The following is a 26,640-nucleotide window of genomic DNA, read 5'->3' on the forward strand; positions in this document are numbered from 1 at the left end:
TCCACAGGTTGTAGGTGTGTCTGGGACCTGGCATTTTTATTCAGCTCACATCTGTGCAGCCTACAGTGCCGTGCTGGCATGGTGCACGTACCATGGCTGGGGGCATGCCAAACCACAGGGAGGTCTGTGCCACAAAGTGCTGACAGCCTCAACCTGTGAATGATTTAGGCTGTGTTCCCTGACTCTTCTTGAACTCTGCAGTTGTCTTTCCGGGTAGCATCTCCCTCCCCTTTCTGCCCTGGCTGCACAAATGTGCTCAATTAGGGTTAACTCAAACTGAATCAAACTTCATGCCTGAGGTTGGAAATCTTCCCAGTCAACTCACCACAGCCACATAGCATGGTGGGAGACAAGGCGAGAGGGGAGATGAACGCTTTTCAGAGAAATGAATCCAAGGAAACTTTGTTCAATTTTATGTCTGCAGGAGATGATCCCCCCAAAGGAGATTTCCCTCTTCGGAATAAATCCCCGGTGAGTGTTACTGCTGGTTTCCTTTGCTTTGCTTTCTGCTCAGATTGCTCTAAACATTGCAAGATCTCTCTGTTCTCTCCTCTGTTGTGCTCTGGCTAGAGACAAACACCCTTTCTTGCAGAGCGTTGAAATAAGCATTAACAACTCAAGGAAAAAATCCTTCCACTAACCTGATTAAGTTAAGAAAGTGCAGCTTAAAGGGGAAACACAAACTGTCTGAATGCTTGGGGAAAAGGGTAATGTTTCTATTGCTGCCTTTTTCCTGAACACTACTTTTCTTGTGGGAAAGGACTTACTTCTCTGAAGTGGAGGGGGATGTTGTGCATGGGACAGAGAGAGCTGACCCCTACATTGGCTTAGTTTGATGAAACCCACCAGGGAAGGGTCCCCAGATGTTGCAAAGCAGAAGGAAGGACAGGAACTGAAGACAGGCCACTGCTGAGTGTTAGAGCCCAACTGTAGTGCCAGAGCCTTGAGTTTACATCTTTGGCTCTGATTTAAAGCCTGACTCAGGTGAATATATTGCTGCCTTGCAGGTTTGATGTTTGTGCAGGTTTTCAGTCTAATTCTCGTTGAGTGCTTGACCCCTAAAAACTATTCACTGCATTGTATTCAGGGGGAACTTGGCTTGTATTGTAGCTGCTTTGACTTGCAGGATAATATGTAATACTTGGTCTTAAAACTCACAGTCATGTCATTAGCAAGCCAACTGTTTAACTCACAGTTATAAGTACTGTGCAGACATTAACTATTGGATATCCAGAGCTCCTTGGAAATATTAATCTTTATCCCATTTTGCAGCTAGACAGCAAGAAGGAGAGGTGAAAACAAACGTCTCCTGTAGCAGGCTCTTTAAACGAACTATCTTTTTTCCAAAGACACAGACTATCAACTTCCACAGTATCTTTAAGAGGTCCATAATCCTGCAGATCCCAGGCTTGCTGCGGTAGCTAAGCACTGCAGACTATCTGTGCGTTCATGAATCCAGGCTTAACCTCTTTGCTTTTGCTGGGGCTCTCTGCTGAGCAAGGTTCTCCTCTGCCAAAGCGAGCAAACCGCACCTGGCTCTCCGCATGGATGAAAGCTTCCCACTTTTGGATGTCCAGGCAGGCCACAGGCAGGTCAGTGATACAGCGGAGAGAACACATGAGGGTTTCTGCAAGTGCTGATACCATCTCATGTCATACAAGCCAGATGGAAGTACCCCTGCTTGTAAGTCGTTGTTCTGTGTTTGTAAGCACTTACTCAGGGTCCCGGCTCAGGCGCTCGGGGAGGTTTAGCTGGGAAGTCACCGCCCTCTGCTCTCCTTTCCCTTCTTGCCTCTACTCACCTGTAGGAGGTGCCCGTCCCAGAGCAGGAGTGGCTGAAATGAGTCGCTGCACCTTAAACCGCTGCAGCTAAATCCACCGGGGCTTGTGCACTGGGTGTGGAGGGGTGAGTTCAGGCAGCAGCACTCCTGACAGCTGAGTTTGAACAGTCACGTTCTGCATCTCCATCAAATGTTATGAAATGTGTGAGAAAGAGGAAGAAAAAAAATCCCTGTTGTACAATTTTACTTCAAAGTTCAGAAAATGCCTCCCAGCACCCACAGGAAACATAATTTGCCTCTTATGGCTTTTATTCTTTTATTATGAAAAAACTGTTGTAGCAAGGTATCCTGTGTGTGCTTATGTTTGTGTGTTTGTGCATTTACAGCTTATGTATGCCACCAGTTTTAGGCTAGTCTAAAAGAAGGAGGCCCCAGTGCTGTTTTCAAGGGAGCCCACTCTTTCTTACAAGCCATATGCTCAGCATGGTGGTTTCAGGCTAAATAATAAATGAAATGGATAATTATGTATTTACTCTAGTAAAGCAAACAGGCCAAGGATTTTTTATTAAAAAGGCAGCCCATAAATAGTGAGAGAATATATGTGTGTATATATATATATAAAAGAGGGACAGAAATATTTATCTTTAGAGATGCGTGGTTAAGTAATGGAAAGTGGAGTGGGGGAAGTTATGGTTTGGTTTTGGGATTTTTTTTTGACAATCATTCTCTTTTGCTGCTCTTTTATAATGTTGAGCAAGACAGCATAATTAAGCTAGACTCTTCTAAAGTTGGTGCTGTTGCTTTGGGAATCCAAATATGCTTAGGTCTCTTGATGGTGAAATAAACCTGAATAAACACACCTATTTTGGTACCTGTATTTGCATTTGGTACTCTGGGAAGAAGTACAGGAATTCATTATTTCCGACACGAGGCGCAGAAATGCATGTGAAGAGTTCATCTCACTTCACTGGCCCATACTATGGCTGTTTAAAATCACAAATATAAGTGCAGCTGTTAACATCACACTCCCCCCAGTCCCTCACCAAAAGCATGGCCAGCCCCTCTCTCCCACTGATTGGCAGAGGCTGGGCAGTGCTGTGAAAACCTGCTTTCCTGTTGCGAGGCAGTGGAGCTACTAAGCAGCTGGAAGCTGAAAGCTGCTTAGCTCAGACCGCTGTGGGGTAGCAAGAGGGACGGGGGCCCACACAAGGTCATGCCAAGACTCATCTGTTTAATGCCTTGTATTTCACTTGGGAACTGCTGATTTTAGCTGGAGTAAAGTCAGGTTCAGCAAGAGACTGTCCATGCTCAGACAGGTTTGACAGTCCCATCGCTGTCTTTTTTTTTAGTTTTATTAATAAATTGAATTATCCATAACTATGCCAGCAATCTTGGAATATGAAATGGATGCCATGCCTGAGGGAATGCTGGACACAGGGCTGATGTTCTGCTTCAGTGAATGTGATGGCACAGTTTGGTGCAAGTGAGGTACAGAGATTGAGGGCAGTTGTCACGTGGGAGGGAGCAGCTTCACACACAGAAGCAGACAGGAGATCCCTGGGGTCTCCCAGCTTCTGAGGCAAGATCTGGTGCTAGAAGAGGGAGCAGTTTTGGGGCAGGGCAGTAGCTTTATATGAAGTGTAGAAGAAAAGGCATCCAAAGGTGTTTTTTCATCTCAGTGACTTTTTGCATTGCAGTAGGGAGGTGGTAGCACCTTTCCAGTGGAGTTCCTGGAGCTAAAAGCATGGTGGCTGCTGACAGCCCACAAATCCCCATGGGAGTCCTTACTGGGCCCATGTCAGCCAGGCTGATTCACTGGGGAGCCTTAATCAAAGCAAGAGTGGTGTGAGGTCCACTCTTTCTCTTGAGTCCAACTCACAGTCCAGTCAAGCAGCACTTGGCACCTGGTTTTTGGACTGGACTCTTCTCCACCATCCAGGTGCTGTGAGGATATGTTGCTGGGGTAAAGACTTTTGCAGAGCTGATATGTTCTTGTTTGTCTCCCACAGAAACTCTGTGGCTCCAACTACCCTCTGAGCATTGCCTTCATTGTGGTGAATGAGTTCTGCGAGCGCTTCTCCTACTATGGCATGCGAGGTATGTGGCCTGTGTCTGAGAAGTGACTTTCCCATCCTTGGGTTCCTATACACACTGGTGTTCCGGGGCTGTGCTATATAGTTGGTCTCAGCTGTCTTTCAAAGTAAATTGGTATTTTGGAATGCAGGTATGAACAGTGTACCCTGACATTGTTGCTGTATCTGCTCTGAGCAGAAGTTGGGACTAGAGGGCTTCAAATGTACCTTCCAGTCTAAATTTTTATATAACTCTCTATATCAGACCTGGTTTTCTAGTGTGTTATGTCTTTCATAGCTGTGTGCAATCTGTGTGTTTGGGAATTGAATCTTACCGGCACCTAATCTGCAAATGGAAAATGTGCATAAACAAACTGAGGTTACAGCAAGATAAGCTAGAGAATATATATTTTTCAGGTAAGCATAAATGTTTATGAGCAAAGAATGTGTGATACTCATACATCTCATTGTAGCTTTTCCTGTGTCAGAGACTATGAGGAACAGGTCTGAAAGCACAAATCTTTCCACAGCAGTGCTCATAGTTGCTAGGCAAGTCAGTGGTTACCTTGCCATCGTGATTCTGCTTACCTGCAGAGATACACATTAATTATCTGATGTGATTTGCTTGTTTCCTTTTAGCTGTCCTGACACTGTATTTCTTGAGCTTCTTCCACTGGGATGAGAATCTCTCCACCGCTGTGTACCATGCCTTCTCCGCGCTATGTTATTTCACACCTGTCATCGGCGCCATCATGGCAGACTCATGGCTGGGGAAATACAAGTAAGTGAAGACACCTTTCTAATTCAGTCAGCATGCACCGACACCGTGCAGCCTGTGCAAGGGCAGTGCTGTGTGTGCTCCCAGTTTTGAGCTGGCTCAGAGTGCAGCAAAGACACACTTGGGAAGGTCAGCTCCCCTCTGTTGACAGCTGATGTATCTGCTCATGCTGTTCCCTGCTCCTCTTACACCCAAGGGCCAATAGGCAACAAAACTGGAACAAATTAATTGCAACAAATAGGCTTTTCCTCCACTGCCCTTCCCTTCACTGTTCAGGAAGCTGATGTGTAAGGTGATTAACCCTCAGTTTGCCAAGGTCTGCTTCTGGGAAGGATTCAAAGATATTGAGGAACTGGTGTCATCATCTAGATCTTGCAGTTTCAGATGAAATGACACTAGCTATTGAAATGACACTAACTATTGTGTACTTACTTAGGCTTTTCACAGCATAGGGAATGTGTGAGCACAGCCATTTTTATGCCTGAAAAACCTGGGTTCACTCAAATCATCTCCATGAGAACATAACCAGGTAAACTCTTCCTGAGTGAGAGTCCTTAAGCAGTCTTCCCTTCTGATGATAATTTGTGGAGCCAACATCTGCCCCAGAGTGGTGGTGAGCTGCTGGATATAGGACTTTCTTTGCTTGGCACTGTTTGTTCATTGTCTGAGGAGTCTTGGCTGTCGGGGTGATAAAATGCAGCCGAACCCTTCTCTCTAGGACTACACACATCTGGCAGAAGAGTCTCAGCAGGAAATAAACAACTGCCATATGCCTTTCCAGAAGAAAGTTCTTAAGGAGGTATCCATGTTCTTTCTTTTCTCTGTTCTCCATTTCAGTAGTTCTCTTACCACTTTCAGTAAAAAAAATAACAGTGAGGGTTTATTAACTTCGTTATTTAAGGTCACCTAGCAATGTTCATTGGTATTTGAGGATATCTATTGTGCAGCGTGATGTTATGAGAAGGTAGATTCTTATACAGACTTTGGTGTGTTAGGCAAGAGACTTTCCCTGGAGTAATCCCTATAGTTTAATAGGAGGTGGCTTTTGCTGTAGTAGCTGGACCTCGGCCAATACCAAGGACAGGATAACAGTTTAGAGGGGCTTTTAGGATTGTTCTGATGTGGCTCTAAATTAGCTGTTACAACCAGGGTTTGAGTGCATCGGGGACCATTTCCATGCTCAAAGCTCATTGGACTTCTTCTAGTGTCCCTGTCCTAACAAGTCCTTTCATTCCCTCTATATGTGTCATCTGCACATAAATACATAGATATCTCTTAATCCTGAAGGTGATGAAGAAATATAATACACTCAAGAGCTTGATTGTCCTACTCTGATTTCTTCTTCTCCCTCACCAACACATGGGAGGCAGATAGATGAGCTCAGTCCTTCAGAGGTACTTGGGATCTAAAACAAACTTACAATGGGGAAACCACTCTCCTAATTCAGATGAGTTGGTTGGGTGGGTTGACTGTCCCTAGGGATGCCTTCCAGTCAAGGGATTCATTTAGGCACATGCTACAAAATGCCAATTATTAGTAATCTGGAAACTGAGTTGGACTGGAACAGTATGTTCCTCTTTACAGCCTTCCATGCGTGACAAGACTGAAACATTTTAAGTTTATTCTGCTCAGTAATGTCTGCAAACAAAGCAGGGGCTATCCCTCCTTAATCTGAACCCATTTGCCTATCTGTTTCTTCTAGTGCACTCAGAGTTGGCACAAAGGAATTATAGCTGCCTACTGTACCAGTGGTGCAACAAACCAGTTCCTTGTGTGTCTGCCAAGTAGAGCTGCTGTATCAGGAAGCATGGGAACACTCTGTTTTGGATTGTACATCACCTGGCACCTTCAGTCATTGCTGTTTGCTTTCCTCACAGGACGATCATCTACCTGTCCATTGTGTATGTTGTTGGCCATCTGATAAAGTCAGTCGGTGCCATTCCATCCCTGGGCAACCAGGCGGTTCATGTGTAAGTAGCTGTTGAAGCCACAGTGCTGTAGCAGGTTGCGATGGTAGTTGGTTTACTCAGGACTATGTTTAACCTCCATCAGGCCAGCAGTCTGGGGACTGTGCATGGATTACTTTCATCAGGGAAGGACTAGGGATGTTCTGAGTAAGAGCAGAAGGGTGGGTCTAGTGTGCGAACACACTAGATGGAGTTGGAAATCTCCACAGAGATTCTAAACCCTTTATCACAGGCACTGAAGTCTGGTCTCCTCCATCCAACTGCCTGCACTGGGCTCATTCCTCTCTCATTTCATCAGCATAGCTGTTCAGCTCAGCAAGGTTCGCTGGTGTGCATGGGAACACAAAACCAAAAATGCATTTTCTGATGACAGAAGGGTCTGTGTCTTCCACTGGGTACAACCCATCTTGCCCTCTAGATTCTGAAGTGGTAGGCTTGTCAGAGTAGTGTCTCTGAAACCACCAAGCTGTTTTTGCCTGTGTGGTCACAGCTCTAAAAAAAAAGTACATGCAGGCAAGAGCGCATGTAGTTTACAGAACAGTTTTCTTTTGTCCCAGATGTGGCCAGTCCTGACACTTTTGTTCCCTGCAGGCATAATCTGCCAGGCCAACAATGGTATTTTGAAGACCACTGGGAAGTAGAAAACAGCCAGGAACGAGCCTGTTTCAAACAGTTTGTCTGCACTTACCCAGGCTGGAAGGCTACAGGAAAAGGCACTTTCCCCCCACACACATTTTTTTTTTCTTTTTCTCAATTGATCTGTGAAATCTTTTGTTGTCATATGAGTGAGAAATAATCCCACAGATCTTTGATCTCCTGTATGTCCATAGGGCCTCAGAACAACAAGAAACTGACAAAAACAGTTTGGTTAATTGACTGGTACTGAATGCAGAAATTAGGATAGTTAATTTGTTTTTCACACTTAGCTGGCTTATCATCACTACCCATGTGCAAAAAGCAATGTTATCAGAGGAATCATGGTGGGCTGACACTTAAAATGCTCTCACTGGAAAGGTTTTGCAATGGTGATATTTTTTTTCTTGCATGAAGGGTCCTGTCTATGGTTGGTCTGTTTTTGATCGCCCTTGGAACAGGAGGTATCAAGCCCTGTGTCTCTGCATTTGGGGGGGACCAGTTTGAAGAGGAACATGTAAGATTTCTTTTATTTCTTAAAATCTGCAGTGTCTGCTTACTTTATGAAGATGTTTTTGTGATCAAATCCTGTTGTGCTAGAAGAATAAGGGCCAGTTTGCTGGAAAAGATGTAGTAAGATTTGAGGAAGGATGGTTTGCATAAGACTTGAGAGTATCTGGATGCTTCAGGAAAGGAAAATGACAGCAGAACAGGACTGATATTGGAAAGGATAGGTCATAATTGCATGAAATCATCTAAATATTAATTGGACATCAGAGTAGGTGGAAAATCCTGTCTTGTAGCCATTTCTGAACCAGCTTAATAGGGGTGATTATAATGCACTGCAATGGAATACAGCAAAGGGGAGAAAAAAATTTTATCACCAGCCTGTGCTTCCGTGGGAATTTTTCCTCAAATCATAAGCTGTTTCTTAGACATTGTTCAGAAAGAACTGTAGGAAATTCCAGTCTTTTGAAAGCAGTGCCAGAATGTTTTCTGGGTATTCCAGAATGGAAAGTTCTGAAGAGTTATGGAAATGTTTCTGTTTAGCTCTGCTTGTGCTTTGTATCCTATGAATTGTAGTCCAGTTGCTTCATGTCCTCATTCTCTGTCATAAGTGCTTAGCCCCTCATCTGCAGTAATCTCAAACTCCCATTATGCAGCACAGGGGCTCAACCAGGGATAAGGTAGCGCTTAAAGAAGCAAAGCAGGTCAGGAAGTGCTAATCCTCAGGCAAAATGCTAAATTTTAAAATTGACCTGAAACTAAACAGATTTATGTTGACCTAAAACACAAATAGAAATTTCCATTTTCTCAATGACAGTATTCAAATCAACAAGTACTGTGCATGGCATAAGTCCTCAAATATGTAGAAGGCCACTACTACAAAAAAGAAAAGTGTTGGGGTCTGTGAGTAGGATTATATTCAAGGAGGATTATTTAGGAGTGACAGTACAAAAAATTGTTCCAAAAGTAGTTCTAGAGAAATACTGGAAGATGTTAGGACCTTTGGAAGATGGAAATTCCCATCAATGCAATTCCAGTCCTTCATTGAAGAAGGACAGTAGATTAATAGTCTGTCAGGAAAGGCTCTGGTAGAGTTGGACAAGAATTGCCCCCTTATCTGTAGACAAGGAGCCCCATAGAGCAGTATTTTCTTTGTCTTTTGCAATACCCCAGTATGTAGTCAGCATTTAATGAACTAATAACATAGACTAGATTTAAAACTTCGTGAAGACTTGTGCTTTGTGCACATGAACTACGTGATGCTGAAGTAGTGAAGATTATGGTTACTAAGGAGCAACAGACCACGGGATGTTTCACGGTCACTTGTCCAAAGCATAACCTTTTGCAGGCATGACCATCCTGTGCTGTCAGTTGGATCCAAAAGGATTGTAACTGGTGTTAGAGCAGCATTTACAGAAGTGCTACTTCTATGAATATTAATAATTAATAATGTTTATCCAGCATCTTTCAATTACCACCTAATTACAGTATGATAATATGTACCACTTATCTTCAGAGTGTTTTATAGACTTCAGCTAATGAATCTCAGCACCCCAGCCAGGCATTTACATATTATTATCCTAAACTTGCAACCACAGCTGTTACAGAGAAAAAACCTGAATTGCCCATGGTTGCGTGGGCCTGTACCTGTTCTCCAGCATTCAGACTACATCTCTCCAACAAATTTATCAAATACTAAGTCTCAAACATTCACCTGTATGCCACCTTCAAGAGAAACTAATTTAGAGAAAGAAAACTGTAAAAAGCATTCTGATAAGGACAATACGTTCTGGTCTATTCATTCTTTTCAGAATAGAAAGTTTTCTATTTTACCATTTTGAAATGACTTGGCCTTTCAGAAGAAACAAATGTTTTATGCTATGTGATAGGAAGTTTAAGTCTTCAGAATTGGAATGAGAATTTGTAAGAAATAAAAGGTTCGAGGCCACCACAATATTTCTTCCGTCTTGAGTGGTGTTCGAGGGGACTTATGTTTTTCTTCTTACACTCCAGGTAGGATAAAATAAGTTTTGAAAATTCGCTATTAAATGAAGCATTTGATTCTCCCTTAGTTTTCAGGAATAAACTTCAGCTGAGTCCTAAAGTGCACAGGCTTAGTTGTTCAATGTGAAAGCTAAGGATGAGGTAGTTTTGTGTATAAAACAATAAATTGCCCCTGAGACAAGTTTATGTTTTGAGGTAAATGTGCAACATCAGTCTGATCCTCTTTTAAGTACTTTATGAGCATAATAGTCTTGGATCTGCCACTTTGAGAACAGTACTGCTACAGTGATGAAGAGTGATTTGGCAGGAGGTCAGATAGGGAAAGTAGATTTATCTACAGGAGATTTCCAGACATCTTTGTCTATAGGATTAGGAGTCCAAGTTAAAAATGCCTGAACAAAATTATATTTATGATATGTTATATGAATATGGAGCTGCTCTGCATATTAATTAGGGACCAAAGCTGCTTTCAAACAATGCAGTATGGTGTTTAAGGTACTAAATAGCTTTCTCTTGATTTCTTTATTTTCTGATTGCCAAGCAGATCAGGATTACCATGTATGGTACATTTTCTCAAATTAGCTAATCCAAATCATGTTGTTAATGTTCGTCTACCCCAAAGATTAAGACAATAGGGAAGGAATTATTTTTTTTTTTTTCAATCAGTGTAATTTGCAAGCTTCTGGGTCATTATTTTTGGAGCCTTTCTGTGACCATTTTTTTTTACATTGTGTGAAATAAGATGCTCCAAATTCTTTATGCCTCACTATCCTCTTCTGTTACCACCACATTCTTTTTGGTAATTGTTGCTCTAGACTTTACCATGTCAAGAGCTGCATGCTTGAGTTTATTACAGCTCTCAGAAATTCTGAGTTCCTCAGATATAAAGAGTTAGACACATGGCATGAGAATTTGACTAGAAGAGAGCAGGACTGTGAGGAATCTACTGCACCACCCTGACAAGCTATGGCAGGGCTACTGCAGGAGTGGGAAAGATTGCTGAGACTGCTCATTTCTCTAGATTTCCTCATGATGACAAATATCCAGTCACAAAGGTAGAATGAAAAAGAAAATATGTTTTTACTAGTTTAGCAATAGAAAGTTTCAGGTAATCAAAACCACTGTTAAGGTCAGAAATGGAGTGTAACAGACAGTAAGACCCAACGCTGTTTTCTGTTAACCACAGAGACGATTTTTATAAGGCTTTCAAATCCTTTAGTCCAGGATAAATAATTTGCGAGTAATGTATGGACTAGATAGCCTTGAACACTCTAGGAAATAAAACTGTGGAAAAGCCAAAAGCTCAAGTTGATGGGGTCTTCATAACTGTGCTGAGTCAAGATCGACAGCCCTTAATCCAAGTTAGCAGACCTCCTGATTCCTTGGCGTGTGGCAGTGGGAGGTGATGGGGGCCCTTACCCTCACCTTCCCACTACCTGCTTTACAAGGGAACATAAAGAAAAGCCCTTCCATGTCCTTCCACCTCCCCACCTTTCCTATAGTGAACCCCTGTGATAAGGGACTTCTTGCCATACGAAGTAACAATATTTCCTGTTGGCTGCACCATCAGTTACAGGAAGTTTTGTTATGTTTTCGGATCCCAGGATTCATTACACAAGAGCTATCCTCTTTCAACTGCCTACGATTCTTCACATTTTCTCCAGTTTTCTAGCCTTGTGAATAGCGTTGTCTCAGGGAGCAAAAGGAAGCAGGACATATTAGAGGGAAAGGAGACAGAAAAAGGTCCCTGAGGAGCTCCTCATGCTCAGCTAAGTTAAAGCTTCACATTAAAATGATGCTCAGGTCATAGAGATGTGGCTCAATGTGCCCTAAGGAGCTCTCTGCCAGGCACCATGCCATGTCTGAAGCAATTTTCCCCACTACCTTTACCGACTCAGATGTCACAGAGCTGGTGATAGAGATGAGCATTTGTTAGGTCAGGTATCTTGTCCTTGTTTCTCCACTCTGCTGGCATCTAGCACTGTATATGCATGAGACTGTGCATGTCTGTCTCTCCCACAAGAAAGGAGAGACTGGCCCCAGTTGAATGCCCTCACATATTACTTCTGCAAGAAGGGCCCAACTCTGCATCAAGTTCTTGATTCCTTCCAAATTAGGAATAATGCAGGAAGAAAGCATGTCAACAGGAATCCTTGGACTGTATGAACTATAATATATTACAACATAAGTTAAAGTCTGAACTCTTTTGCTTGGAGTTCACCCCTTCATCAGGCTCTTGAATTTGCTCCCCTAGATTTAATTTACCCTTTTAGTTTGAGGTTGACTGTCCTCAGTTTGGTAATCTCATGTCTGATGGATACTTTTCATTTGCTGGCACTCTTTCATCTATGCTGTAATTACCAGCTCCTTAAAATATACAGGTTTCTTTTTCTATTTCTACACAGGAGAGGAGAAGAGAACAAAAATAAAGAGCTCAGACATGGGAAGAAATTATGAGCTTGTCAAACCATGCCAAATTGTATTGAATTAGGTGACAAAGGATCTGAATCATGCTACTTGTTCTGAATAAGTAAATGCTCTCTCTTCCTTGCAATCTCACAACACTCTCAAAGCAGTGGCTCTTCCTGTGAAATGCCAAAAAGCCCCAAAGCGCTTCTCAAGTAATGTGAGCTGATTTGTGTGAGCATTTACCGTCACCTGAACACAAGCTTGTTTGCTTAACATTTTATGCACTTCGTGTCAATATTAACTCAGCCTTCCTAACAAGGGAATTGATAGTGTTCAATTTGCAAGCCCAATGCTGTGTGTTAGCCATGACATTGATATTGTCTTCTCTTATTTTAGACCTCGGAGAGAAGCAAGTTTTTTTCCATCTTCTATTTATCCATTAATGCTGGAAGTTTGATCTCTACGTTTGTAACTCCTGTATTAAGAGGTCAGTGTTGATTTAGAATAAAACAATAAACTAGCTGCCCTCTAACTGCTGTGCATAGTTAGGCTCTTATGACAACTGAATGGCAGAAATTATATTATCTGTGTAGTGGTCAGTGTATTGCATTTATGCCTTGTTAATCCTGCCATAGCAGTGTAACAGATTTATAATACAGGCAGACAAGTCACAGAAATTATATTCCTGGTTGTATTTCAAAGCCAGCCTGAACTGCAGAATTAAAACATGAAAGGTGGAAGGACCTGTATGGTCATCTAATCCCCATTGCCAGTGAAGGACTATTTCCCATATTGAGTGCAGGTAAACTGTGGATGGGAAATGGTCTCTGTTGTCCCGTGCAACCTGTCGGGGCTGAAAAACTTAGCAGAGCTGGTTTGGAAGTCCTACCTTCTCCCTCCCACAGGGTGCTGCTGACTTCTGGAGGGCTCTGTCCTGGCACCCGGGCGTACCTGCTTGGGTCTGCTTGCAAGATTGCAGCCCTGAGCAACTAGCCTTGAAGACAAAGCACAGGCCTATGCCCCATTTAAGACCTACTTTATATTCTAGCCAGCTTGCACAAGCCTTTTTATTCCCCAAGTCTTGCTGCACTTTCTTCATTGTGTCACAGCGCCTTGAAGCCAAGGGGGTTGGCACACTTTAAATACAGGCACAGAGGCAGAGCTGCAGGCCATAGGTGATGGGGACAGACCAGGGACAAGGTAGACTTCACATTTTAATAGTGATTTTTTTTTTTTATTCTGCCCTATGGCTTCCAGAAAGCTTTCTTTGTTGCAGTTGTTATTTTAACAGGCTGTTCATATCACAGTGGCTGTGAACAATTGTGCTTGTCTCATGTTTACACCATGCATAGGAGCGAAGACAAATGCTGTATCTTACTCATTCTCTCTCTGGTGTCCCCACGTCAGCATTCAGTTACAGAGGGCTTTTGCTCAGTATAGTCAATGGGCAGATGAGAACTCAGTCCCCTCTGAACATCAAAACCTGTGCCATTATAGCCCAGCTATAAACTAGTTGCAACATGGAACTGAGGAGGAGAGAATGGAGGAAGAGTAAAATTTTCCTGAGTCTGAAAGCTTTTTGTGGAAAAGCAAGAAATGCTGTTTGTAGATGTTTGACAGAACTGTGAAATATATACTTCTAGGTGGAGAAGTCAAGCTTATTTAGCATGTCAGAAGTTTAGTGTGCCCATAATGTCTCTCCATGCTTTATCAGATTTCAGCTAATTGGCTGAAAATAGGTAAATAAATGCTCTGCATACACACAGCTATGCAGCTGACTGTGGCTGCCCAGCTACAACAAACAGAAGCAACAGAGGCTTCATGGATTGGTCTCCTGTTAACTGTGTTAGCTTGTTTTAGCCATTTTATTATTACTTCTTGTAGGAATGCAGTAATTTCTAGCCACTGGCATAGAAACACAGATCCCACTGCTGGCTCACTGTTTGAAACTGGAGCTCTAAATTCACATGGTGTGAGAACAGAACTGGTCCAAGCGGTGCAGAGTTTCAGTGAACCATAGCTCAGATTGCTCAAACCTGTGCTGTAACACACCTGGCTTCCTGATGGCTTGCTGGAAGACCTGACATTTGGAGCAGGTTGCCCCTAGTGAGACTGGGAAGGTGGCAGGAAAGGGAACTGGAGTTCTAAGACTAATCCTGTGCTCCCACTTACACAGTTATGGGCAGTGGCTTCCACTTTGTCCACTGCAGCTCTCTATGAAGTCAGATTCATGTTTTTCACTCAACAACTCATGCAGCTGGCACAAGTAATGTGGAAACACTATTTAGATTTAGGCAAATACAGAATGGCTTCAGGTTATTTTAAATGTTGCTTTTTTTTTCTCCCAAGTTACTAGTACTTCTTTATACCTGTTTGTCTGCCCCCTCTCTTGTACTATTTGCATCAATATCCAATTATCAGCTGCTTTTGCTGGCAGACTCTAACCCTGCTTAAAAATTGTCTTCATCAAGGGAGGACTACTGTTTCAAGGAGATTCAATTCACAGTGTCAAGTACCAGCAAAGAAGATTTAAAGCCAGGGGAAGTGACAGATTTAGGGAAGCAAATCAAAAACCCCAGTACCATAAGTCTGACTGTAATGAGGTGCTTTTATTTCTGACTTCTTTTTCAGGGGATGTGAAATGTTTTGGAGAGGATTGTTATGCACTGGCTTTTGGCGTCCCAGCAGCACTGATGGTGTTGGCACTTGGTGAGTGGAAACAATAATGCTTGTAATAGAAGTTACCATTTTGAGTCCATGGATAGATGAGAAAATGCCCAAATTCACTAATTCTGCAAGGGGAAATGCAAGCGTTCAAGGTCATCCAACAATTCCACAGTTCAGAACAGCAAGAAAAATCAGTAGTTCACTGATAGTGGACAGACCGTGGTTTTACTGCAATACTTTATCATGATACTGTTAAGGGGGTGGTCTGGTGGATGCTTCGCTCTAATGCAAAGGGATGCATCAAAATGATTCTCCTCGTGACTTGCAGCTTTGCCTATGAGCAGGCTTGGCCTTTGAACTGCAATCTGAGTAGTCCTCAGAATCCCCCAGCTTATAAAAGAGAAGCTTCACATGCTGCTTCTAACCTTTCCACGGGCTCTTTGCAGCTCTGGGCCACCTTTAAGGTCTCAGACTTTTGCTGCTGAATCAGTGTGCCACAGGAATTGCAGAAGGAGCTGAACGAGATGTTACTTTGTTCTGAGCTGTCTCACTTTGCTTGGCTGAAGTAATTCCCACAATTACAGTGACAACTTATTATTATGTTGCGATAAAAAGTCCTTATTGTCCAACTGTCAGGAGGCAGCCACAATCCCCCTGCTTCCTAAAGCTTGCATCTTAGCCCCATTAATGTACTTGTCAAGATTTCTTCTTCAACCCTTATAAAATACTCAGCAGTCTCGACATTCTTACTGTTACTCCTTGATAGCCAGTACAGAGGACATCCCATTAGCTTTAGTTTCACATCTTGAAGATGCTGAGGAGAGCAGTCCCCTTATTACGCTGCATTTTTGAGGTTTTGGCTTCTCATTCATATTGTTAGCTTCACTGAGAGACCAAGCAATTGTGTGATTTCACCACAGCATCTGTGATTTGAAAAGCTCATCCCTCAGAGAATGTGAATGTTGCTGTCTCCACTCAAATTTCCATCGGGGAGAAGAGTCAGTAAACTGAAGAAATGTCATCAGGCCACAGCTAACGTTACATCAATTATTTTCAAAAAAGTGCATGGTCACAGGCTTGAGAAGCTTCATTTTCCCCCCTGTGGCCCGTTCCTATCAGTTTAAGGCAGCACAGGCTCCTCTGTGCACCATTGTGTGATGAATATTTCTAGCAGAGTAGTAGTTGCCCAGGAGAAAATGAACGTGTAAATATTGCAGTTTCCATGAAGGCATCAATCGAAATGTGTTTTTAGCTAGTGTCCTGCTGCCAGATTCCATGGCCTGCCCAGCAAAGCAGCTCTGTGTTCTTTTGTAACATGCTAAAATGCTCTGGGAAATGATATATTTGACTATGTGAGCAGCATGCAGAACTGGATGAACTAACCGTTTTGGCCCTGACTAGCTCTTTCCCCATGATGATGGAGGCCAAGGGTAGATTAAGAGGCATAATGAAATTCTTACAGAGCAAGATTTTCTGCACTGCTTCTGTTTCTGACTGATGGGGTAGATTGATACTATTTAATTCCAAATGCCAAACCTAATTCAGGAACCTCAGCTCCCAAAGTAGTCAGTGGCATTGCTAGAAGGTATTCATTAGGTGAACCTAATGAATCACCTTTTAGAGGCACCAACAGGTTCACAGGGAGATGCTAAAAATTAGGTAGTGCAGCTACCCCTCTGGGTGACTTTGCACAAGTGCAAAGTGCAACTCATCTAAACTGACCTCAGACGTCTTTCAGAGGTCTGCAAGTCTAACCTGGATTCAAAAAGTCTTCATAGTTAGAAAAGAACAAAGGTGAGTTCCCTTTGGAGTTCCAGGCCTCCTGTGTTGTGACAGAGGTACCTACTATTCTCCACTGGCTGTGGACTGACCAGACAATTGGGTTAGTTTAAGAAGTTGGTTGATTTATTATATGGATTATATGCTTAGCTTTCATTGTGCTTCTCCCTGATAGTGTCTTTGGAATTGTAATGTGCTCAGAGGCTCTCACAGAGCAGGATAAATGATACATAATCAGGTAGCTCCATCTCTGACAGGATTTTGAAGTCTCGATCTGATATTCTTTGTGCTTTGAGGAAGGAAATCAAGACAAAACAGTATCTTAAATTGTATAACCCTTTATGGAAACCATAAGTAGATGTAATTTCTGTTAACACCTGTATGTGACGCACTGACCTTCGTGGCAGTTGCTGTTGAAATGTGTGTGAGATTCAAGGACACAGAGCCCATGTTGTATCTGGATTAATCCTCACACTCTTGCAGTAAGGGCTGATTTCCAACATCAGGTGCAGCAATTCAGTGTGTATTTTAAGGATTGTATTTTAAGTTTAGTCTACACAAAGCACAGATGGAGTGAATTTTCAAAGTTTTATTCCCAGCATGAATCAGATGTGGAGGTGCCTGTTGTTCCAGAGCAGCATGAGAAGATGATGGTGACTTCCTAAGGGTCACACTGTGTCTTGTAGGATGTTGCATTTTCTTCCATTTGAAGGCATGAAAGGATTCCTGTATATTCATTTAGTTAAAAGTGCAATCCTGTAAGCCCCAAGGGCAGAGCATTTCTGTTAAATACGGGGGTGGGGGATCCTTCCCAGAGCCCAGTGCAGGATTGAGCTTCAGCCATGTAAATTCCCATTTGGATTATAATATTTTTTCAGTTGTGTTCATTGCTGGAAGTGGACTGTACAGAAAAACACCACCACAAGGGAACGTCTTACTGGAAGTGTGCAAATGCATCGGTGTAAGTGTGTGCCATTCTCTTTTTCATGCATGACTCTGAGGTTGCAGGACAGGAAAGGTGCAAAGGCAAAGGGGAGGTGACTTTTGGAGTTCTGTATGCTGCTTCTGGATATCTTGCTGATGAGCTGAAAGGAATGAGAAACACATTTAGGTTCTAGTTTATTCTTTCAGCATTTGAATTGTCTCTCCTTAGCTCCATGTTCAGTTGACCTCAGTTGACCATTTGTGGCAGATGCTGGTGGAGACTGAACTAAAAGGAAAATTCAGAAACTCAGAGTATCAGATATGACTCCATTTTTTTCAGCTAAATAATTTTGCTGACGTTTATCAGTTCAGCAGACAGTGATAGCACACATTTGTATTATGCACATTCAGCATGTTCATGTAAATGCAAGAGACACCTGCTGAAGTTGCATTAGAGCCTTATCAATTATTTTTCATAGTGTGTGAGCTGAATACAGTATGTGAAAAAATACTGTCTTATTATTAGGTGGATAATGATGTTTCTATTTCAGGAAGCTGTTGCTAACAGCAGATGTTTTCTTTTTATCTAGGTCAACCCTAGTGCCAGATTTACCTTGGGGAAACAGGCGAGATCTTAAAGACAGGATTTCTAAGTGAGGTCTATCACTCCTTTTGCCAGGGTGGCTGTGTTCAGTGTGTCCACTGACTGGAGCACACAGCATAAACAGGCTAGGAGTTGGACTTTGATGATCCTTGTGGGTCCCTTCCAACTGAGGACATTCTATGATTCATTTCCACATCAAACCTTTAATCAACCAATGTCACAGAAACTTCCCTGCAGGGAATTCATCATAAAGCATCCAGTCTGAGATTTTGGAAATATTCAGCAAAACCCCCTGCAGTTTTCTGGCACTGCTTACATTTGGGGATGGGAAAGGCAGCCTTGAATTGGGAATGTGACAAGGGCAGGTATGGCACAAGTGAGTTACTCACCTGTTTTTCTCCCTAGTTTGCTATTAAAAACCGGCTGAAAAACCGCTCCCGTGAGATTCCAAAGAGGGATCACTGGCTGGACTGGGCATCAGAAAAATACTCGGTAAGCAGTGGTCTAACTTGCAAGTTTGGAGGGGGAAGGGGGCAGATGGGCAGACAGACGGGGAGACAGTAAGACTGACTCTGGGTGCACATTTGCCTGTCCCTTCCCACATCTGTACTCTCCTGACCCTCAATGGACAGTTTAGGTGCTGCATTGAATTGTAGAAGAGTGAACATGTCCCATATCATGAGGAAGTGCAATGAAGAACTGCCATGCAGAAAGAAATAGGAGTTCTCATGCTTTATGGCTTGAATCACCTGCTGGCTTTACACCCCCACCTTACCTTTGTGCCTGTTCCCTTTTTAGAAACAGCTGATTGGGGAAGTTAAAATGGTCACACGTGTTCTCTTCCTCTTCATACCGCTGCCAATGTTCTGGGCCCTGTTTGATCAGCAGGTACAGTACAATGGGTACAGGTCTGCCTGCTAGCCTGGGTTTGCACCTCTGTCCTTCCCGGGTAACAGCAAAGTGTCTTGGGCCATGCTCCTACCAGGCGTCCACCATCACTGCTGGCCATCCCTTCACAGTCCTGCCAGGTGTCTGGCAGAGGAGGGTGAAAAGGGAGAATGTGCCCTGCCTACTGACAGGTGTTACAGGGGAGGGAAGGAATAGATGGGAAATAAGACCCCCAGCGCTGTCATCTTCTCTGTCCCCATGTTTCCTAGTCCCACGGGACATTTTGAAAGCTTCACAGCTGTCTGTTTTCTCCTTAGGGATCCAGGTGGACTTTGCAAGCCACAAAAATGAATGCTGATTTTGTAAGTACTTAATGTCACCAGGGCTGGTAAGACTAGTAGTAACATCACTTCTCTTGCTTTTTAACCGGAACCTTGCAGTACTAAGAGCATCTGCTTGGTGAATCTGGGTGAGTTTCACTTTTGGTGATTGGAAGCGAGCGGCTCTGCGCAGCCGTGTTCGGTTCATCACAGCTCATCTGTGCAAGGAGAGAGGGCTGGGGACCCATCAGCAGGTCAGGAGTGCTGACCTTCAGGCAACCAGTCACTCTGTGGCGTAAAGCAGGTGGCATTTTCATCCTGCTGCCCCCACTGAAGACAGAGAAGTCACACAGCCCTTTGAAGGTGTGACTAGAGCTGATGTAGTTGTGTATTTCTGCTCTGGCTTACTTGGTGATACATTAATGAAGCCTCTCAAAATCAGGAGGATTCTTGGGTATAGGCTAGGGATGCGATGAGGATTAATTAGCTAGTTGCCATATAGTTCTTCAAAGGTGTGAATGGCAAAAGGTACGGGCTGCAGTCGCAGATAAATGTAGATCAGCTGTGTGCCCGAAGATGCCAACATACAGGGCTGGTTTTCAGACATATATGTTTTAACAGGCAATCTAGATCTTACCTGTGGATGCCCACCTCAGAATCTGGGATTGTAAATGACCATTTTCCAGTTTAAAATTGACTTAAAGCCCCAAATGTGGGACCTTCTAGGTCACTCCTGTTAAAAATTGGGCTCTCAACATGTGATACTCATTAGGCTTAATTAGCTCAAATGAGGCATGAAAAAGAATACACCTTGGATAATATTTATCGACCTCAGAAAGACAAAACAATATAAGTCCATGCAGTCTTTGTGATGTATTTCTAAAACCTTTTATTTCTACTGTTTTGCTCACATGCAGTTAGTGATCCATCAGCAGGAGAGATAAGAATCACCAAATGTCACTATTAAACTCTCCTGGGTGGAGGAGGACATATTCAGGGCTTTTTTTGTCACACCAACTTGGATAGTTTTTTTGGTTTTTGTTTCAGTCTCATCTACTCTTCCTTCATGAGTTGTCCCAGCTCAAGAAGATGAGAATTAACTTCAGCATTGGGGTGATCCCAATGGCTTGTTGGAGTTCACGTTTGTAGTGCTCTGTGACTTTCTGTTGTGCAGACAAAGGCTCAGCTAGGAAGTCTGGAGTCAAACAGGGAGTGATTTAGCGTCAGATGAAATACTTCCAGGCTTGTTTCCTAATGGCACATTCCTGTAGTAGGCACAAAGTAGCAGGATGGGGTATTTGCCTGATATTTTTAATTGACTCCATTGCTGTGCCCAGCAGTTTCCACTCTCCCAGGAGGCAGCTGCGGGCAGAGACAGGCAGCCATTCTAGGCTAAGCTGAGGACAAGCCTGGTAGACAGGAGACAAACCCCCAGAGCACTTTCTTGGAAAGATATTATTTCCTTTTTAATTTCTTTCCTTCCCTCCCCCTGCCTCTCCTTCTCTTCATCTTAATTTCAAATGAAGAGCATTTTGTGGAGTTCAGACAAACACCAGTCCCTCCCTGGAGACAGGTCATCTGTCCCTTTTGGGGTCTGGTATCCCTTTGTCCTTCCATGCTCAAACCAAGAAGTCCCTGTCGCTGATAAAGTTGGAACGGCCAATGCGACATAAATATCGGAGTCAGACATAGTCCAGGTGCAAGGTGATCAGGAAGCTGTTTATTACTCTCAAGTGTTTCTCTTATATTCTTTGTACACTATCGTGTCACAACACAATTGGTCAAAAGTCTCAAGCATAAGACACTGCACACACTCTTATTGGTGACACTGAAGACACTGTGCATGCTGTGACATGCTATTGGTGACACTATACACATTTTGATTGGTGACCTTTGGTCTGGGCTGCATTACGTTTGTTCCGTCCACCATTACAGTAAATATTTCCTAAAAGTTGTTTAAATTCCTCATCACTAATTGTCAGGCTGCTGACAGATTCTCTGTCAACCCCGACAAGTCCCAGTTGACCAAAGCCTGTTAAGTGCAGATGGAAGGAGGACAGACGTGTTTGTGCAGCCCATTGGCTCAAGGATGGTATTTTGTTATGCTTTTTGAGGCTTAGGAGAAATGCCCACAGAGCTCACAGGGTCCTGAAGCTTGGGAGCACTCACTTGTAGGATTTAGGCTTTTCCCATTATAGAAACGGGAGGAAGGAAGCTCTAAGCCCACATCCCAGCTTGGACACTAACACACCCATTCTTCTCCACTCACCTAGTTCATGGCTCAGCCAGTCTGAAAGATGGGCCTCAGTACCTGTCGTGGGTTGTGTCACAGATGCCAAATATCAAGGATTGAGTGTAGCTTCCTTCTGCAAAATGATCTTAATAAACACTGTGTCCTTAGATGACAAGTATCAAGAGCACGATATCAGCTGCTAAAGACAACATAAAGCATTTGAGGAAGCACCTTGGCTGCTAAGGCCTCTACAGGACCAGTTCCTTATTTGCCATATGCACTGATTTATTATAGTGTTTATGAATCCTTTGCAATATCTTTTTGTTTCAGGGAATATATGTCCTTCAGCCTGACCAAATGCAGGTAAAAGATATTAGAGGGTAGGCAATAACCTTTAGAATGTATTTTATTTTTCTCTTTCATTTTTATTTTTCTCATGAGACCAGTGGCCTTTCTCTGCTCCTTTTGAAGGCAGTAGCAGTGCTCCTGCTGGTTGCTGTGGTGTTGACTTTACCTTATTGTTCTTTAGCTGCTTTTAGGCTTAGCCTTGGGGTTCAGAAGACCCCGAGGATGACCTAACACAGAGGTTGAATCCTGCAGAATAGTGCAGAGGTGTAGGAAAACCTCTGCCATCATAGTAGTTCTTGAACTAGTGCTGACTTGTGGAGGATACAAGCTGCATCTCCTTCTAATAGGCCCCTGTGCTGGGATGAGTGTTGTTCCTGAAATATGTTGCTTCCTCCCCTTCTGCAAGGCAGATGAAAATGTGAAAGCTCCAAGATGGTGCTGTGTTGTCACAGTTGATTACAATTCCTACGCTGAACAGCTCTGGAGAAATTCAAAGCTGTTCTGTTCCCCGAAATCTTCCTTCGGAACTGAAACATTTCCCTGTGCTTGTTCTCTGTCACTCTCTATTTTCTTGCGCTGCCACTGCTGGCAGGCAGACAAGCTGTGCCCCTCCCAGGAGAAATTTTGTTCCTAGGGGATTACCAAGATGTGTGGAAGTGCAAGATATTGCCAATCTCACAGAATAGTGCCTGTTCCTTTGGGATTTTACTGGAGTCCCAAGATGTTTCCATTGTTGCTGATTTGTTGTTAGGTCCCACCACAGCACCAAAGGTCACCTGTCTCTATTGTCAGTGGGGTTTGTACTCTTTAAAAACATCATGCTTCAGTTCTCTCTCCAGGGAAACTGAGCCAATGATGCTTGCTTACCTCTTAGAGGGGAGGATATGAACAAAATGTATTCATGCCTGTGAAAACTAAATAGTAGAAGCTGTTAAGTGCAAACTGTGATTATATTTTAAGAGGAGGTTTTTAAGTGTTTGTCCATGTCCTTTCTGTAATGGAATTATTTCTGGAGGACATTGCTTTATGGGTTTAATTACTGGAAGTTGCTTTCTAGTCACTAAACTCCCATTCTTTTGTATTGCAGTTCTTAAATCCACTTCTTATTCTTGTCTTCATCCCAATTTTTGACCTTGGGCTCTACCCCCTGATAGACATGTGCAAATTTAATTTCACGTAAGTACTTGGAGACGATGCAGGTGCCTCAGTGCTTCTTCTTTTGCAGCAAGTGTGCAGAATAGCTTTTAAGGAGGAGAAACACAAATTTCCATTCACCCTTCCCAGTACTTGATTATACTTCAGCCCCAAGAGGCAGCATCACCCTCTTCCATAGATCCTGGAAATTCCAGAGGGGAAAGCTCTGTAATGTTGGATTCTGCTCTGTACAGATTTTCCCCAAAAGCAGATATGAATAGTCTCACTTTGAATTTGTTCAGCTTGTTCTTCATCTTATTTCCTATATCATGCCTAAATAATTCCCTCCTTGAAAGGTTCACATGGGCCAAATTCCTAATCCCATGTGGGCTGCATGTGGTATTGTGAAAGCAGATTCCATACTAGGATCTGAATCAGTGAGTGCATAAGGGGATTTCGTATGACCCAAGCACTTTATCCCTAGTCTGTGTTAGCAACAAGTGCAGTGTAATAGAAGCAGACCTCCAGGTTGTTTCTGAGACCCACTTTGTGCATTTTGGGTGATATTACTTCCATGTCTCTCTATTCTGCCTCTGTGGACTGACACCCTGTAGCACTGGGAGTATGTTTATGAGCATTCATGGAGTGCCTTTGCCAGTGCAGTTTCAGCTGAAAGGAACCAAGTTTCATGCTCCAGCACCACTTCTCCATGTGAACCACAGTGTGGGAAGGGATGATGAGTGGGGAGATGGGCTTAAAAAGCATGTTCCTAATCCAAACTAAAATGCTGGACAGGCAAATCCACATAACATGAGGAAGGAAGGAGCCTCAGAAGTCTACCCCTTCACCCTGCTGATCCTTTCCCATCATGCTGAATTACTTGCACCTGAAGACATATCCAAGACATGTCTAGCCCAGCAGTGGTGCCTTTGGAGGACACAGCCCAGAGGCTGTGCTTCTCTTTGCTGCCTCAGTGTGAGCCCGCGGCCCGGACTGTGCCCTGACTTGACAGAAAACTTTCTGCCTGGAGACCAATTCACAGAGTAGTTCACTCAGCAGCACAAACTCAAGCACCGATCAGGACTGAATACCAGGACTAAAGACCATTACAAAGAGTGGAGACCACTGAATTTACCACCAGATTTGTTTCAAATCTCTGCAATTCAATACTTAGTTTGGACATGCTGTTCTGGACCTGTTTTATTCTGCTTTTTATCAGATTGTCTCATGTAACTCCGGTAGAGTTGCACTAGTTTTGCTTTGAGTTTAGAAGCAAGCTCTTTATTTTCTAGAAATGTAAATGTATTGGCATCAGAAATAACCCAGAATGATGCCCCAGATGGTCAGAAACATTGATGACACAAACTACACATTTTTCTGCTCCTCGTTCCCACTGCTAAGTAGCATGCTACTATTCTTTTGCCTTTCCCAAAAGGGACTTGAAGATACATCATTTCTAGTGCTCCTTCCAGTATTACAGATTAACATAATGCCATGAGCTATTCCCACTAGAAGAGCTGGGAAAAAGATAATATGAAACTTGCAAGGAAAGAGCTTTTTCTTCATGGCATATCAGTTTTAATTGGCCTCAGTGCTGGCCTCATACAGAATAATAAGATAGTTTTAAGTTAAATGACTGGCAATTTAAACACCCTGTCATCCCCAGTGCCACCTGTTGGACAGTTTATTACATGGTTTTGGCACATATTTGGCTCTGAGGAATGGTATTCTATAGTTTAAATTACTTTTTTTCCTTAATGTACCTCTTTCATTTGCTCCATAGACCTATTAGAAAAATGGCAACAGGTATGATCCTTGCAGGGCTGGCGTTTGGACTTGCAGCTATTATAGAAATCAAAATAAATGTAAGTAAAGCACAAGGGATTCCTCAGAAACACTTTCTTTCCCTGGGGTGTTTTTACTGGTATCTGTTAGATAATCCTTTTAACCATTGTGTTCCTTGATCATAATTTGTAATGTTTTCTTTACAATTGAGCATACCGATCCAGTTGCTAATGATAATTCTTACCTTGTCTACTTTCCCCTCTCTTTTTCTCTGTCTCTATGTCTTTCTTTCTAGTCTTGCAGTTTTGCTGTGCTGGTCATCTGTATTGGTCTATATTCTAGATTTCCATCGTCAAAGTGCTTGACAGACATCTAGTAAATGCTAGTGATTAATTCCCAAAAGGTAGTCCGTTCTCTCTCCTATTTCTTGCTGTACCTTGCCTATATTTTTCTGTTTGGGGTCTTTGTGTGTGTGTGTGGTGGTTTTGTTTTTTTAATTTAATTACTTTGCTTCTTTAGGGTGGGGATGTGTTTTTTCACAAGCCAAATTTTTTCTCCAGCAAGGCAAGTGAATGCAGTCAGAGGCATTAGGGACTGCTGGGCATCCTCAGACAGGATGGCAGCAAATCTCTTGTAAATTCCGTGTTAGCTCCTGCAGATATGCTGTTTGTTTCTGGCCCAAGACCAGCATTGTGCAGACTCTGGCTGACCTTTGTCTCATGGAAGTTACTATAGGATTAATTTTTAAAGCTTTCATGTATGCTTAAAATGTTCTGTTAGAGTGGCTGGCACACAGCCAGATTAACATCTGCTGGTTCCTCAGGTGAATCCACTAATGAGTCTCCCACTGAAATGAGACTTTGTGGGTTCAGGTCTTTTTTCTGATTTTTTTATGTGAACAAAGAAATGCTCTCATTGCCACCAGCAGCAGCTCTGGCAGAGCACTGAAATTTGCTCTGGCTGTGGGTGACTCCTCTGGGCAGAGGCAAGGTGAGTTAGAGGTTCTCCCCTCCCTGTGAATGAAAATTTTATCCTGAAGGCTAAAATTTTGCCCTATAAGCTCTAGAGGATAAGTGAAGGAGCACCTTCACTTGGATGTGGGGCTGCAGAAGTGAAAAGCCACAGTAATGGAATTTGCTGTAACATTAACAGGCCTGTTGGCAGCATGTGGATACAGGGAAATCAGCTCTCTTTGTCTTCTATGGTGGTGTGCGTCCCCACCGAGTTAGGTTCAAAATGCACTGCCTGCAATACCCAAATTATCAGATATGATAGAGAAAAAATGAATAGCTCTGCAGTATTGCTGGCAGCTACTTGAAAATAAAGTGAGAAGAAAACAGGACTTTAAAAAAAAAATTAGCTCTGCAGGTAGTACAAGGCTGACAGTGATAGATGTACTCTTTCTAGGAAATGATTCCTGACAGAAGGAGATACCTCTGTGCTGGTGGTATCATCTTCCCTTTCTCAGAAAACAGGGAATAAGATCTATACAGTCAGCATTTAGATAGCATGGTGTAAAGTAATGCAAAAGCACCAATTACAAGCATGGAGCTGGTCTGGGATTTTCAAATTGCTTAGCTTCTGGTCTGATTCTTTTCCCAGTCACTGACTGCAACGGGAAATAATTATTCTGGTCACTGCTTTTGAAAGCTCAGCAAAAATTTTTCCGTTCTGATATGACAGTTGGTTAAATCCAGGCACTAGGGAGCTGCATAATGAAAGCTGTGACATTGTTCTACCTGCTCAGTAGGTGTGTAGTCTGTATGCTTAGGGGTGTGAAGAGAATTTTTGGGAGGAGTGATGGGCTG

The 26,640-nt window shown here is 43.0% G+C and overlaps 1 protein-coding gene across 8 annotated transcripts in view; it reads left to right on the forward strand.

Moving 5' to 3' along the window:
• SLC15A2 (solute carrier family 15 member 2) overlaps window positions 1-26,640 on the forward strand; it is a 70,048-nt gene that overhangs the window by 19,021 nt on the left and 24,387 nt on the right. For 2 of the 8 annotated variants that reach the window (XM_032692649.1, XM_032692650.1), the window contains 14 exons: window positions 425-471; window positions 3,790-3,877; window positions 4,492-4,633; window positions 6,508-6,600; window positions 7,648-7,747; window positions 12,547-12,637; window positions 14,782-14,859; window positions 17,475-17,557; window positions 18,530-18,616; window positions 18,923-19,012; window positions 19,330-19,374; window positions 21,896-21,928; window positions 23,001-23,089; window positions 24,831-24,912. In XM_032692649.1, the coding sequence (XP_032548540.1) occupies window positions 425-471; window positions 3,790-3,877; window positions 4,492-4,633; window positions 6,508-6,600; window positions 7,648-7,747; window positions 12,547-12,637; window positions 14,782-14,859; window positions 17,475-17,557; window positions 18,530-18,616; window positions 18,923-19,012; window positions 19,330-19,374; window positions 21,896-21,928; window positions 23,001-23,089; window positions 24,831-24,912 (1,148 nt within the window). Of the gene's footprint in view, window positions 1-219; window positions 472-1,441; window positions 1,593-1,650; window positions 1,684-3,789; window positions 3,878-4,491; window positions 4,634-6,507; window positions 6,601-7,647; window positions 7,748-12,546; window positions 12,638-14,781; window positions 14,860-17,474; window positions 17,558-18,529; window positions 18,617-18,922; window positions 19,013-19,329; window positions 19,375-21,895; window positions 21,929-23,000; window positions 23,090-24,830; window positions 24,913-26,640 lie in introns of those variants that run through there. The other 6 variants (XM_032692648.1, XM_032692655.1, XM_032692657.1 and 3 more) reach the window with 4 other exon arrangements.

Source organism: Chiroxiphia lanceolata, chromosome 7 (genome assembly GCF_009829145.1).
Source record: "Chiroxiphia lanceolata isolate bChiLan1 chromosome 7, bChiLan1.pri, whole genome shotgun sequence".
Taxonomy (NCBI): Eukaryota; Metazoa; Chordata; class Aves; order Passeriformes; family Pipridae; genus Chiroxiphia; species Chiroxiphia lanceolata.